Source organism: Papio anubis, chromosome 11 (assembly GCF_008728515.1).
Source record: "Papio anubis isolate 15944 chromosome 11, Panubis1.0, whole genome shotgun sequence".
In the NCBI taxonomy this organism is placed as follows: domain Eukaryota; kingdom Metazoa; phylum Chordata; class Mammalia; order Primates; family Cercopithecidae; genus Papio; species Papio anubis.
Window position 1 is genome coordinate 19611865 of NC_044986.1, and position 15700 is coordinate 19627564.

The 15700-nt window shown below is 43.4% G+C and overlaps 1 protein-coding gene across 5 annotated transcripts in view; it reads right to left on the bottom strand.

The window, feature by feature from the left end:
• Window positions 1-2798: 2798 nt before the first annotated feature.
• Window positions 2799-15700, bottom strand: part of PLEKHS1 (pleckstrin homology domain containing S1) — a 40666-nt gene continuing 27764 nt past the window's right edge. The window contains exons 7-14 of one of the 5 annotated variants that reach the window (XM_021943686.2): window positions 15456-15572; window positions 12951-13070; window positions 10707-10813; window positions 10006-10215; window positions 9181-9282; window positions 7770-7905; window positions 4633-4735; window positions 2799-2966 (exon numbers count right to left, since the gene is read on the bottom strand). In XM_021943686.2, coding sequence (XP_021799378.2) covers window positions 2947-2966; window positions 4633-4735; window positions 7770-7905; window positions 9181-9282; window positions 10006-10215; window positions 10707-10813; window positions 12951-13070; window positions 15456-15572 — 915 coding nt within the window. In that variant the 3' untranslated portion in view covers window positions 2799-2946. Of the gene's footprint in view, window positions 2967-4256; window positions 4736-7108; window positions 7626-7769; window positions 7906-9180; window positions 9283-10005; window positions 10216-10706; window positions 10814-12950; window positions 13071-13766; window positions 14018-15455; window positions 15573-15700 lie in introns of those variants that run through there. The other 4 variants (XM_021943685.2, XM_021943684.2, XM_021943687.2 and 1 more) reach the window with 4 other exon arrangements.

The following is a 15700-nucleotide window of genomic DNA, read 5'->3' on the forward strand; positions in this document are numbered from 1 at the left end:
GGCGCCCAGCCCTGGGAAAGGGGAGGCCTAGAGGAGTGAACCCAGGCCCTGAGGAGCGGCAGGCAGAAGTGGCTTTGCTGAAGCCAAAGCTATGGGCTCCTTTCCCCACCTCAACTGCACAACAGCATGGGGTGGTGCCCAGCTCCTCTAGGCACTGATTGTACCCTTCCCTAAGTAGCAGATAGCAAGGAGTGAAAGCCAGGCTTCTCCCTTCAGGAATCAAGCCTTTTTGCAGGTGGGGAGGGGGTGACAGTCATTAACCTCTTTCAGAACTATTGGAAACTGTGAGCCTTCTTCCCTCAATAATGTGCATCCTCCACATTCTGCAGCCTCTCGGGAGGACTCATGTGCCTCTCCACGGGACCCCAGGGACAGTGCTCCCCAGTGTATGTTCCCTGTTCCACCTGCAGTGAGATCCCCTTCAGGGAAGGTGGCTGTTAGAACGCAGTTATTAGGGTCCCATACTGGATCTGCAGAATCAGAATCTTTCAGTTGGGGGAACCTTGGAAACTACCCCGAGATTTTCCTTGAGAACAAACTCCTCATGTGAGAGAAGCCCCCAGAGCAGGATCCTTATAACAAGGACCCCAGCTGGCCCTGATGTCGGAGGAAAGTTTTGGGATTAAGAGAGGGCCAAGGGCAGGCTGGCTGATCTCCCTATGCTAGGCTGGAAGAGCATGGGACTGGGAGCCAGGAGTTTTGTGTTCTGGGCCCGGCACTTCCTTGAGCCATGTCAATGATTCAACTCCTGAGGCCTCCCGCTGTTCTTTGCCTCATTGAGGGGATGGAAAGACTGGAGGGTAAGGTTTGTCCACTGGCCTCCGTTTCGCATTTATTGGTGTGGTAGTGTGGCCTCAGAGCAGGCCCAGGGAAGGATCTTTGGGCTTCAAAGCAGTGTATCCACCCACACCGTTGGTTGCCAGGTGGTTTTACCTGGAGGTTTTTAAACTGTCTTTCATTGCAGCTTCTCATTTCTGAAGGTTTAAAAAATATGTACATGTGGCCAGGTGCGGTGGCTCGTGCCTGTAATCCCAGCACTTTGGGGGGCCGAGGCAGGTGGATCACCTGAGGACAGGAGTTCAAGACCAGCCTGGGCAACATGGCAAAACCCCATCTCTACTAAAAGTACAAAAAAAAGTTGTACTTTACTAAAAGTACAAAAAATGTTGTACTTTACTAAAAGTACAAAAAAAGTTGTACTTCACTAAAGTCTAAAAAATGTTATGCTACTAAAAGTACAAAAAAATGTTGTACTTTACTAAAAGTACAAAAAATTAGCCGAGTATGGTGGCTGGTGCCTGTAATCCCAGCTACTTGGGAGGCTGAAGCAGGAGAATTGCTTGAACCTGGGAGGCAGAAGTTGCAGTGAGCTGAGATCGCGCCACTGCACTCCAACTTGGATGGCAGAGCGAGACTCAGTCTCAAAAAAACAAAGTATATATATATACATATATATATTTTTTCCCACACTTGCATTTTTGTATTATAAAAGTGACATATGCTCATTGCAAAAAAAATATTCAAACATTACAGAAATGCCTCTCTTCCCATGGCCAGCCCTGATCATATTTCTCAGAGATAATTCTTACTAAAAATTTGATTCTAAGTTTTAATTTAAAAAAAAGAAAGCATGTAGAGCAACAGTGGCACAAGGAACACCTGTGGAGTGTTTACTCCTGATCAGGGAATGTACTTACAAGGAAACCTCACAATAGCCCTGGGAGGTACGGACCTCTCAACCTAGCGAGGGTTGAAGAAATTTGATATACACATATACATATACATACACACAAACACCAAACATCTATTTGTACAAAAGTGGGATGATGTTATCCTTATTATACAACTTGATTCTTTCATTCTTAATATATCAAGAACAATTTTACAGAACTGTGCATGTTGAACATTTTAACATCTGCAGTGTTCAATGATATGAAATCAGAATTAAGCAATACCCAAATGATTTTTTTTTTTTTTTTTTTTTGGAGACGGAGTTTCGCTCTTGTTGCCCAGGCTAGAGTGCAATGGCATGATCTCGGCTCACCGCAACCTCCACCTCCCGGTTCAAGTGATTCTCCTGCTTCAGTCTCTCAAGTAGCTGGGATTGCAGGCATGCACCACAATGCCCAGCTAGTTTTGTATTTTTAGTAGAGATGGGATTTCTGCATGTTGGTCAGGTTGTTCTCGAGCTCTTGGCCTCAGGTGATCTACCTGTCCTGGCCTCCTGAAGTGTTGGGATTATAGGTGTGAGCTACTGCGCCCAGCCTGATTTTTATTATTACAAACAATGCTGTAGTAAACTATTTTTTTTTACATGTATCTTTGTGTATATGTGTATTTCTGTAGGATAAGTTTATAGAAACAGTAGATCCAAAAGGGCATGCATATTAGTTCATTCTTACATTAAATAAAGAAATCCCCAAGATCGGGTAATTTATAAGAAAAGAGGTTTAATTGGCCCACAGTTCTGCAGGTTGTACAGGAAACATGGCGGCATCTGCTTCTGGGGAGGCCTCAGGAAGCTTTCACTTGTGGCAGATGGAGCAGGCATCTTACATGGCAGGAGCAGGAGGAAAAGAGTGAGCAGGGAGGTGCTGCACACTTTTAAACAACCGGATCTCACGAGAACTTACTATCATGAGAATAGCACCAAGGGGATGATGCTAAATCATTCACGAGAAATCTACTCCCACGATATCATGAGCTAGCTGCCTCCCACCAACTTCCACCTCCAACACTGGGGACTACAACTCAACATGGGATTTGTTAGGGATACAGATCCAAACCATATCAGCATGTAAATGAAAAAATTTTAATACTTTCCGAACAATCTGGATAACAGGAAATGAAATGTATTTGAATGTCTCTTCTAAGTGCTGAAGGTATTTTCAAATCCAAGTCCAAATATGAGGCTGGCAACAGGACATTTGTTTCCCAGAGCTGGTTTTAGATTCTTGGTTCTGCAACTGAACGGTTATGAAACTTGGAGAAACAAAGAGGGTATGCCTTTCATCGCTCTGGGCCGTGATTTCTACCATGTGAAACAACAGCATGGTAAAATCCTCTCTCTGAAGCCTGTTTTTGTTCTAACAGTCCCCAGTTTGATTAGTGCTTTAGCTCTCTGCCTTTGTTTTCCTATTTATAAAAAAGAATTTTATTCCTTTGACCTTCCACGATCAATTAGTCAATGGATCCATTAGTGAAGAACTTTCAACCTTGAAGTGCTAAGTAGAGATGTTACTGCTTGTAGAGCAAGCTGATCTTAGCTGCATATGACCTAAAACTGCTAAAATAGTTGCTGGGTCTTTAAGAGAACAAGATACTTATTGAATCCAAAAGGCCACTCTGTCTCAGCACTCTGGCTTGTGGGGTTGAGGAGAGGCCAGTGTTTGGGAAGGAGGTGTTGATGTTTTGTTTGGGAGGAGGTGTTTGGGAAGGAGGTATTATTAAAGGAAAAGTCTTCGAAAAAAGTGTTATTCGAAGAAGTATTTAAACTAGGAAAAGTCTTCAAGAGAAGAATATTAGTATTCGAAGAATATTATTCGAGAGTCTTAGAAGCCCGTTCGGGAAAAGTGTTATTCGAAGAAGAAGAATCTTCCGGCGAATTAAGAAAAAGAAGTCTTTATTCGAAAAAGGAAAAATTATTCGGAAAAGAAAGAATATTCGAGAAGAAATCTTCTTCGGCGAAAAATCTTCGAAAATGTCGAAGAAATATTCGAAAAATATTATTCGAAGAAGAATTCTTCGAAATCGCTAGGCGAAATCTTCAGAGGCGAAGTCGCTAATGAAGAAAAATCATTAAAGAATCCAGGCGAAAAAGGCGCGATTAAAGAAAAATCTTATTCAGAAGAAATCTCAGAAAATCTTCGGAAATCCGGAAAAATATTCCGAAAATCGAAAATCTTCATAAAATCTTCAGGCATCTTCAACATCTCAGAAAATCCGGCATCATCAAAATCTTCCGGCGAAATCAGAAATCTTCAAGCGTCGCCAAGCGTCATCTTAAGCATCTCGGCATCCGGCATCTCTCGGCGTAAAAATCTTCGAAATGTCCGTAGAAATCTTCAAGCATCTTCAGGCATCCTTCAAAAATCGGCATCAGCATCCTCAAAGGCAAATCAGGCAGCATCAAGCATCCGGGAAGGAGGTGTTTGAGGCCTGATGGGTGTCACATCTCATGCCGAATCTTGCCTTCTTGCAGTAGAGGGTACGACTGTTTGTCCTTTAACAAAGAAGGAATTGTGTGGACCACATCCTCACAGAACATGGCATGTATTACGTGAGGGACTGACCCAATCTGTGTCTGTGGTGTTTGGGACAATAGCTGAGATAATAAGGACTTCCATTTCCCCCAGGTCCTCCAATCATGTCATGTGACCCTCTTAACATCTCTGACGCAATAACCAGACAGGGAATAGTCATCCCCATTGTTAAGATGCAGATGCAGAAATTCAGAGGGGTGTGCTGACTGTCTCCTATCACATGGCAGTAGCGGGTGGCAGAGCTGGACAGTCCCGGCTCCATCCTGGTTCTGCCGCCATGAGTCTGGGGTGCGTTACTCCCCAGCTCCATTCTGCTGGCTCTTTTTAATGGCCGGACTCCTCTTGGGAGCCCTGTCCAGTCGAGGCTTACCCAGCTGAGAAGGTGCAGCACTCTGGCGTTTTGAGGGACACGTACAGCACGCAGCATGAAATGTCTCTGAATTTGGGATCCTGCCGATGGTAAGCTTTAACTTCTAAAACACAGGAAAGAAGAAAGTTCAATGATTGAAGATTATCTTTCAGATTGTTGCTTCCCAATCTGTCCTCATTAATACCCTTGGGAGCTGGTTTTGAAGAAAGTCCTGCAGCGAACTGTAATATCTGGGCCAGAAGAAGACAGGGATGACTTACTTGGCTACTTGGGTGGAAGGTGGATTTTTATTTTCTGGCATCCATGGGGCTGAGCTTTTAAGGAAGGATCCAGGTAGCATTGATGGTGCTCTCAGGGGTCCAATTGCACCAATAATTAAAAGGCCTCTTGAAACAAGTGAATCAAAATGAAACCACCAGACAGGACTCACCCAGACAAGATTGGGAGGAAACTGAAACTTGATCAGTTTCTCCTGCAACCTATCATGTCCTTCCCCTGCACACACCTTCTCCCCTTCCTTTGAAAATCTCAGTTCTCTCCCCTCTCAATCCCTGCCCCATTCCCACCCCAACCTCCAATTCCCTCATCCGTAGCATAACAAGAAGGAGAGTAAATGGGATTGACTCAAGCACTTTAAAACATCAAGGGCCAATGGCTGTTCTTCCTTTGCTTCCACGTCTCCCTTTTCCAATATTCGTTTTCCTTCCAGGGACCATGTGTTCGAATGTTAAAAGAGCAATGGATACCCGTCAATACCAAGAAAGAAGTCAGGAATGGTGGCGGTGGGAAAGTAAAGGAATTTTCTGATCTTCCAGATAATCATGAAGATGGATACTGCATATTTCTCTGTAGCATGTAGGAGCTGTTATCAATTAGAAAGGGAAGGCAGAACAAGCACAAGAGAAATGCAGTCGCCCTTTTCCTATGCAATGACTACACAGTCTGGAAAGGCAGTCAGGATAAACTGTAGTCAGCAACACCCAGGTACTGTTCCTGGATCTGCTCACAGGCAAAGACCCTTTTCCTGGCTTCTGAATTAATGCCTGGATCTTTGGGTCAGAGTAGTGTTTGGTAACTTTCAGAAGAGTTCAGAAGCTTATATTGGCCCCAGGGTATGTGAATCCTTTTTTTTTCTTTTTTTTGAAACAGTCTCGCACTGTCCGGGCTGGAGTGCAGTGGTGCAATCTCGGCTCACTGCAACCTCTGCCTCCTGGGTTCAAGCGATTCTCCTGCTTCAGCCTCCCAAGTAGCTGGGATAACAGGCACCCACCACCACGCCTGGCTGATTTTTTGTATTTTTAGTACAGACAGGGAGTTTCACTATATTGGCCAGGCTGGTCTTAAATTCCTGACCTCATGATCCGCCCACCTCAGCCTCCCAAAGTGCTGGGGTTACAGGTGTGAGCCACCTTGCCCAGCCCAGTGTGGATCTTTGGCAGAGAAAATGTGCTATAGGTACCAGATTGTTGGACTGGGGCCCTGAAATCTACTTCTTTTCTGCCATGCACTCTCCTATCCAGTCTTCAAAACCCAAGCCAAACAGCACTTTCTTTGAGACACCATGCTGGCTTCCTTCATACAGATTTACTCCATTCTACCTCTGTGATCCTGTGGCCCTGTGTTCATATCTCAGGGCACACACTGTATTGCAAGTAGCACATAACATGCCTGCTTCATCCACTAATCTGTGAGCTTCTTAAGCTCAGGCTGAGCCCATTTTTGTAGCTCTTGAATTTAGCACAGTATCTAGCACCCAGTAGATGCTCAATAAATAGAAAGTGAATGAATATGTACTTGCTCTGCCACTAACTAGTTATGTATCTTAGACAACTCACTCACTTATCCTCCTGGGATTACTCATTTAGGGTACTGAGTAATAGGGATAGCACAATTTGTATGACCAACAGGACTATTACGTAGTGCAGAAGAGATAAGACATGTTCTTAATATAGATATGCTACACAATCACAAAATTCCCAGAGCTGGAAGAAATTTGGAAATCATCTAATACAATGGTTTTCAGAAATTTGAAGCCAAAGAACTGTTTCTTAAGGAAAGCTAACAGGAAAGTCCAACATTTTGGACTAATTTTTTTTCATAAAAGATAAAAGATAAACATGAGCTTCTCTGGTTGAAGACCCAGCATACTCTCTCCTTCCTTTCCTTTCCTTTCACCTCTATCCTAGGGATGTAAGACGTACAGTCTGAAAACCAACTTCTCACTTTAGTGAGAATAAGCTGAAGTCCAGAGAAGGCAGTGAATTTGCCTAAGGTCACAGGGCTAATTAGAAAGAAAAGTAGACCAGGGAAGGAATTAACACATGAAGACTGCAGTGACATGCAGGACAATAGCTAGTCCATGAAAAAACAACATACCCATATATTAGGGTTGGTTTGTTGTTGTTTTTCTTTTGAGACAGGGTCTTGCTCTGTCTTCCAGGCTGGAGTGCAGTGGTGCAATCATAGCACACTGTAACCTTGAACTCCTGGGCTCAATTGATCCTCCTGCCTTAGCCTTCCAAAGTGCTGGGATTACGGGTGTTAGCCACTGTGCCCTTCACCACATATTATGTTTAATTCTTGCAATACTCTATGAGGAAATTAGGGCTGTGATGATTTCTGAGATGAGGAAACTGAGGCTTTAAAAAATGGGCTTGAGTAACATTCCATGGTCAGTTGTAGTAGAAGTAAAAGTAACTAGTAACTTAATTGATTACCTAATATGTGCCAGTCACCTTTGTAAGCACATTACACGTATAACCTCATTTAATTATCCAACAACCAGCACCATCATTAGCCATAATTTTACAGAAAAGAAAACTGAGGCACAAATTGGTTGAAGGAGCTGGTTTGGAATCCCTGCACCAGTCTGATTGCATGCAAGCTCTTTTTGCTACATCACTCCGATCTGAGGTCCTGAACCCAGGTGCTGTGTGTCTTAGCCCAGTACCTTCTCCAAATGCTACTTGACATGAAAGAATCCTGAAAGAGTCCTGAAAGAACATTCTGTTATTTGAACTTGGTGGTGGAAGAATGAGGAGCCTTATTTATACTCAGGGTACCTCTCAGACTCCATCTAAGACCTTTTTCCTTCTGGTACTGATTTGCCCTGTTCAGGGCTGGTCAGTACAACTCACCTCCTTCTGGATGGACCGGGTGAGAAACAAGGAGACCTCGTCCAGGCTCTGGGGCTTCAGGCCATTCACCGCCAAAAGATGATCTCCGTGGCAAAATATGCATCCCAGACGTGGGGGGCCTAGCCACTGAGACACACTGCAGTGGGAATACAACATCCAACACCAGTGTGAGGCTCAGCCGGCCAGGAGGGCAGGGCACACGTGGAGTCTACAGGGAGTCCTGATTCTAGGTCACGTGGCACCACCTCTGAAGTAGACTATCTCCATCTGTTTAGAATATTGTTTCCTCTGTCACTACTACAGGAGCCTAACCCTTTCTCCAAAGCCCAGCTCAAATTATACTGCCCTTACAAAGGCCCATAAAATCCTACATCCCATTCCTCTGCTATAATTCATTTCCCCTACCCTTGGACTTGTATTACATTGTGTGAGTACCTGATTTGTTACATTTTTAAATAAAATGCATTTTACATTTACTTGTTTGTGTGGCTGTCTTTTTTTTTTTTACGAGGGTACATGACCCCAGAAGTATGATGTCACCTTTTTGTTTGTTTTGTTTTTTAATTTTTAAAACCCCATGGTTCCAAGCAAAGAAAGAGGGCTCAGCGTTTGTTGGAAGTGAGGGTGTAATGATTACACAATGAATATCTAATGAACAAATAAATGAATTAAGGAATGAAGCAGCTCAGTTATGGAGGACTCCACAGTTTCGGTCAAGTGTGTATTGAGCCTTGGATTATGGACTATTTAAAAAAAATGGAAGGCGTGGTTCCTCCCTTCTTAGAACTTATAAGACAACTATTGTGTAGCGTTTACATTAAAGAGTTTTCTTCTCTTACGAAGATGTAATCTTCCATCAAAATAAATTACAAAGTCTTTTTAAAAATGCCATATCAAATAGACAGTGATTGCTTTAAGAAAATTCTCTGCCACACAGTCTTTTGTGTCTGTGTCCGTGACTAGCAGTTTTGTTTTGTTTTGTTTTGTTTTTTACCTTGTGTCTGGAAGTCTTAGAAGCTGATATGCTTTCTTCTTTTAGGCCTCTGATTCCTGCTGACTTCAGTAATTTCACTCATTCATCAAATACTCATTGCACAGTGATCGGAAATGATGTCCTTGGGTCATCTGTATCCCCGCCCATTCTTCCTCCCTTCAAGGAGTCAGAAATGGCTGCTTCCTGAACTTTTGGGTCCTGTTATTCCCCCCTCTCACCTCCCAGCTGACTTTCCTGCACAACAAGACCCTGATTTCAGCCTCAAAGACTTTTGTAACAACAGCAAGACAACAGTCCAAGGTCCCCGACCCCCCAACCCGAGTCAGTGTTGCCAAATACACTGTTTCAAGATGTAACTGTTCTCTTCAAAGCTTACAGCCCCATTTATAATCCACAACAGTCAAATCTCCAACCTACCATATCCGTCCTGCGGCTTCTGTGAGAGCAAGATAGTTGATGACATCAGGAGGAGAAAGGAAAATGTTCAGTTTCTCCACTTGGCTTTCATCAGGGATATTACTATGAACAAGACATTTGTAAAAGTCACATCAGACAACTGGCCATGGCTCTCAACTGTACTTTCTATTTCTGAGATGATATTGCACAGGTAAAGGTCCAAAACATTTGGAGAATAATATAAATTTAAGTTACTGAAAAATCCTCTTGGGATGTGGTAGTGGATGGTAGACTACGGGAACGGAAGGAAAATGGACTAAGTTGGTTATATAACCGTCCACATCAGGCCAGTCTGCGTATTTCTTCGCTGGAAATGATTCCGTAGAAGAAGGCACGGAAAAGAGTTAAAATTACATTAGTCGTACCAAATGCTCTTGGTATCACTTAAGGCCTAAATAACCCCCTCCTGGTCTATAACTAAGCCCCATGCAACTTGCATGCCCATAATTACACTCATGGGAAAACTGACTGACATGCTATTCAGATCGGTTTGGATCCCAAGTCTTGGGAACTGAAAGACTAGCCAAGGGGTGATTTTTAAAAGTAGCTGAAAATGCCACCCCAGCCCCGGGGACTGCTTTACTTCAGCTCTATCATCCCCTCTCCTTGGCCACAACGTCAATGACAGGGAGAAGATGGTCAAGTTTTTGGCTGACTTGGAGATTTTTAGGAATGGCTTTAAAATTTAATTCTAAGTTAAAAAACAAACAAACAAACAAACAAAACAGTGGGAGGGAGCCTGCCTTGCTCTTAGGGCCCATAAAGTTTTAGAAATTAGAGCTTTACTTGATTAATATAGACAATTGCACAACAGTTAGTGAGGCCGACCCCTTTTGGTCATTTGTGGTCTGTGCTTCCACATCGGCAGGGGAAAGACACCAATCAATTCCTGAGCCTTGTTCTTGCAGGTGGAGGCCCCCATCCTGGGTCTCTGGAAGGGTCTGGGGTTCCTCTTTGCTGCTATCCACAGACTCATGGGATGTCTCTTTGAAAAAACTAGAGTATAAGAAGTTAAAACAAGCCCTATTTTAGCATGTGTTTTTACAGTGTTCCCCTGTGTGTGTCAGATTTCAGTAGCTAACAGCCATGTGAAGACTAGCAAGGTCTTGAAGTATGTCCAACTATCAGAATCACAGCCACAGATAGAATCAAATCCAACAAACTTTCCTTCTAAAAATGGATATGGAATCAAAATTACCCTTTACAGTGTTTGGAGGACAGAAGCAAGAGTGTGAGAGACATAAATGCAAAGTAGAAGATAACTTCCTCAGGAGACGGAAAAGGTCCTGAGGATGTCATCGGTGGTTTTCTGTGGGTGGAGACGTGACTCCCTCATTTTTGTGTGTTGAGATGATGGAATAATATGTGGAACCTGGTCTGTGGTAATGTTTGGCATCAGTTTATCAACTATTGAAATGAACTGACAGTCATTGTTCCATAACAGCAGATGAGCAAAAATCAAATTTTTGAATGGCAGTTTGACTTACTAGGATTCCATTGGCTCATAATGACACTCGATTCTTCCAGAGACCTGGTCTGGACCATCAGTTTCAATGGATTCACCAGAATCACTGGAAGCAATGACATTATCCAACTGTAGATAAAAGGAATAGGTGTAAGAATCCCAGTTTACCGATAAGTCAGGTACCTTCTTATTTCTAGTGTTAACAGCTCTGGGCTCTGACATAGAGGTACAGTTTCCAGTGGATGAACGTGGTTCTCATTTGGGAAATATCAACTGACCTTACCTCCGTGAGACTGAACCAGCAAAGCTTCTGGAGGACTCAAAGTCAATTTTCTTCTCCTGGATCCCTCATGTGGCTGACACAAGTGTTATTTCTATTGAAACTAAATTGCTATTTATCTTTCTGTTTCACCATTAGGCACTTAATGACATGAAAGCGTTTCCCCAATCAGTTCTACTATAGAATCATGGCACTTGGCTGGGTCAAAGACTTTGACACAATGTGTAGCTGGTCTCAGGCTACTGTGCTCACAGGCAGGCCAAGTGGCTTCAGGGATGCTACAATGGTCTAGGAAAACACTGCCCTTAGGAAGCTCTCAATAGCCCCCTTAGAACAAGGAGAGTCACTTGTGGCAATGATTGCTCAGAAACCCTAAGGCCTACCTAAGTTCACCGTTAACCCATGATGGAAACCTTCCTTCCAGTCAAGCCAGTCTTCCCATTGGCCCCCTGCAAATGGTGCTCTTCTGTCGCCATATTCATGCAGTCTTCTTCACCTAGAGTGCCATCTTTCCTTCCTGCCTACTGAAATCATGTTCAGGCCTGCCTGAAGTCCCACAGCCCCCTCTGATCACCTCAGTTACTGCAGAGCTCTCCTTTCTCTCAATTTCTATTGCATAGTTTTGTACTTATTTATTTATTTTTTTGTCTTTTTAGCTTAGTTTTGTCTGCTTTACTAGACTTTGCCTATCATAAAGTACCTAGCAAAGGCCAGGCCTCTAACTGATGCTCAGTACACGTCTGATTGGTTGGCTGGACTATCATAAAAGACTGCATCCCAGGAAACACAAACATGAAAATCTTTTGGTGAAAGAAGAACTATGTGCTCAAAGGAGCTTGGGAAACACCATGTGTTGTATTTGACTTGACTATTTACAGTGCACCACTGCATACTAAATGCTCTGAGAATTCTGCTAAGAAGTTTGTTTAACTTATTTTAACTGGGTGTTTCCAGAATTTATTTGACCCCAGAATGTTTCTTTTATATAAACATATGTCACCCTCTTACGGAAAACCCTCAGTTTGGGAAATGATGCAGCATTGCCACCCTCCATTCTGTCTTCCTGTCTCTCACTTCCATTCTCTTCTCTCTATAGTCCACAGCGGATACAGCTGCTGGGTTAATACTAATGGAGGATAATTCAGGTTTTGATACTTCCCAACTCAGAAGCCATCGCTTCCCCTATGCTGTCTACAGAATGAAGTCAACTTGGCATTCAAAACCCTTCATGGGCTGGCTCTTTTCTTCTGTTTATCTCCCACTATGCCTTTCACACACTCTAGGATGCAGCCTCACTGAACTATTCCCCATGCATGTATCAAATGGCACTTCATCCCGGAAGCCTTCCTTGACTCTAGTAGAGACAGAAAATCTGTTCTTTTTCTATTGCTTCCGGAGCATACTGACCACGTCTTTTGTGCAGCATGATCCTGTGGTAACTGACAAGACTATGCACTCTGAAAGCAGGGCGTTGTCAGGCTCATTACTTTAGCCACCATGCCCAGTACAGTACAGTGACTACTGCTCAGAAGGCATTCAGTAAGGGCCTCCAACTGATCAATAGACTGATCGATACACAGAACACAACTGATCACCCAAGCACCTTGGCTCACATTATTCTTTCTGCTAAGAATGCAGAAAGACTCCTCAAGGCAATCCCCCACATCCAAATTTTACTCATCATGTATGGTCAAATGTCATCTCATCCCTGAAATCTTCCTGATTTTTTGTTTGAAAGTCATCTCCTCCTCCCATTGCTCATGCGCCCCTAGAATTTTATAAGCATCTCTCTTCAGCCTAGAACCCTTCTGTCTTGTATTACAGCTGGCTCCTAGTCAAGTGTCAGCGCCATGAGCACATCATCTGTATTTGATTTACCTCTGTGTTCCCACTGACCCTAGCCTAGTATTGCACGAAAAGTGCATGGCAGGGTTTCAGTAAATATTTGTGAAAGAAACAAATGATGAATGGACAAGAAAGGGTTACCTCTAAAAGAACACTTCGAGGAGTAAGATAATAATTCTCTTCCTTCACATCTTGAGTGGTTTCTGATAAATCTTGTAGATGAGCTTGCCTAAATCCTGGAGAACGTTTTTCCATTAAATGCTGAAGAAAAGAGATAAAAATGCTTTGCTTTTTCTTTGCAAGAAATAGAATTAAATCACATGCATTCTGGAAAACCCATAATAAATTAGTTGGGTTAAAAAAGACCAGAGGGTCTTCCAAGGTTACATGTGGAAGCTCACACAACTTCAACTTGCCTCTTGAGTCTGGGTCACCACTGAGGATGAAAAAATATAAGCATAGCACTCAGGCTTTTTTTTCTCTACCATTTGGAACAGTCACTCAGAACAAGTGGTTTTCTCCTGTGGGTGGTATTCTTTTTTTTTTTTTTTTTTTTTTGAGACAGAGTCTTACTCTGTCACCCAGGCTGGAATGCAATGCAGTGGCGCAATCTCGGCTCACTGCAACCTCCACCTCCTGGTTCAAGTGATTCTCCTGCCTCAGCCACCTGAGTAGCTGGGAATACAGGCACGCACCACCATGCATGGCTAATTTTTGTATATTTTTTAGTAGAGATGGGGTTTCACCATATTGGCCAGGCTGGTGTCAAACTCCTGACGTTGTGATCCACCTGTCTCGGCCTCCCAAAGTGCTGAGATTATAGGCGTGAGCCACCATGACCGGCCCTGTGGGTGGTATTCTAAGTCACTAAGCTCTGGAGTTGCCACCCTCATCTTTTTCCTGTCATCATCCAATACCATCTGAGAATGTAATTAACCCAGAATCAAGGTGCTGTACCTTTCCTGTTCCTGCTCCATATTTTTCTTTTGTGTTCTGTTCACACACTTCTATTGTTTCCATGGCAACGGAATTTGGTTGTGTTGATCATGTGATAGTATGAATTATAGGTTTCCATCTAGATTCAACCACTATTGCCTCCCCTTCCCCATAGATACACAATATTCTACTAAAGTAGCTTCTTCACGTGGCAGAAAAATTCCAAGAACAATGCCTCAGAGCAGGGGGTTTGGAAAAGACTCTGAATGTTCTCTAGGAAAAAAGTCAAGTTGGTTTTTTTTTTTTTTGTTTGTTTGTTTTTTTGTTGAGATGGAGTCTCCCTCTGTCGCCCAGGCTGGAGTGCTGTGGCCGGATCTCAGCTCACTGCAAGCTCCGCCTCCCGGGTTTAAGCCATTCTCCTGCCTCAGCCTCCTGAGTAGCTGGGACTACAGGCGCCCACCACCTCGCCCGGCTAGTTTTTTGTATTTTTTTAGTAGAGACGGGGTTTCACTGTGTTCGCCAGGATGGTCTCGATCTCCTGACCTCGTGATCCGCCCGTCTTGGCCTCCCAAAGTGCTGGGATTACAGGCTTGAGCCACCGCGCCCGGCCAAAAGGTCAAGTTTTTAAATATAGGTATGTTTAAGTTCTGTCCATGTTTTAGGCTCCAAGCTCATGGAGCCAGATTATGCTGAGTTGGGGGTAAAGGAAATCCACTTAATTTAACCACCACCACCACTATCACCCAGCAAGGCAAATAGTACTATTAACTCGAGCTGGTTTAAAAATCACTGGATCTATAGTGTGAAAAGGCAAGATGACAAATAATGTTATCTCTAGGGGAAAGGAGATATCATGAGTGAACAGAAAGAGGTGCTTACAGAAAAGGGTGAAGCTTCCTAACTGCTGCATACCACCGTTTCTACTCACTAAATGAAGAACTGAGGTGAGGTGTTTGGCATGGTGAATTTGATATGCTACAAAAAGCTTTCAAAATAGTTGGAGAGCTACCAACTAGATAAAATAAGGGGCTAGGACTCATTAGATGTACTTGGTATACATGGACAGGGCAAAGTCAATGGATAAGTCTTTAAGAGACAAAACAGTATCTGTGCCAGAGGACAAAACCACTCAGCATGTTTATGACTAATATCCCAAGTTGGGAACATTGCAAATCCAAGAAAGCTGAAGGTCCAATTACAAGTCGCTTTCAAGAGGCAGGTTACATTATATTTTATGTCTTCAAATGGATTTCATTAGAAATGAGGATGAAGTGATAGACAGCTATAATGAATGAGAAGCAAGATTGATTAAGGTAAAGGGAGGAAATTAACAAGAAACTTGGCCTTTGCCTGAGGAATACAGACAGAATGGGCAGAAAACAGGTGGTGTCTGGGAAATCTTTTGGCAGAGGGATCTGTGCCCTCTGTGTGAAAGAAAGGAAGAAGTCGCCGGCCAGGTTTTGGTTTAGCATACCCAAAGCATATCAAGAGCATCCAAAATCAATGAATACACTGAGACGTATTCAGGGCAAGCCCTGAGTGAGGCTCATCTGTGGTATGGGATAAACATCAGGGCTAAGAATCATTCTTATAGTGCATCGGGCTTTGAGGAAGGTGGGCATGGTTAAATTCAATTGCTAATTGGTAAGATTTTTAAGCATTAGCTGACTCCCAGGTGTGCTGTCCTGAGAAAGAAGTGAGCCCCATTACCGTGTCCTGGAGACCACTTCTTGGTGAGCTGGAACCAACAGCCTCCAATGTGCTGGGAGGGCCAAGGAGAGGGCTGGGGTAGAAGAGGGTTCTTTTATTACCCAATGAGAGTTCCTCCTGCTCACAAAAAAGGAATCAGTCAGGGCACGGTTGATCTCCGTCTGGAATGAAACAGCAGCCTCTCTACTGTGCTCCTTGCCTCCCGTCTTTCCCCACAGTGATCTAACATTCATGCCACTGGCCTG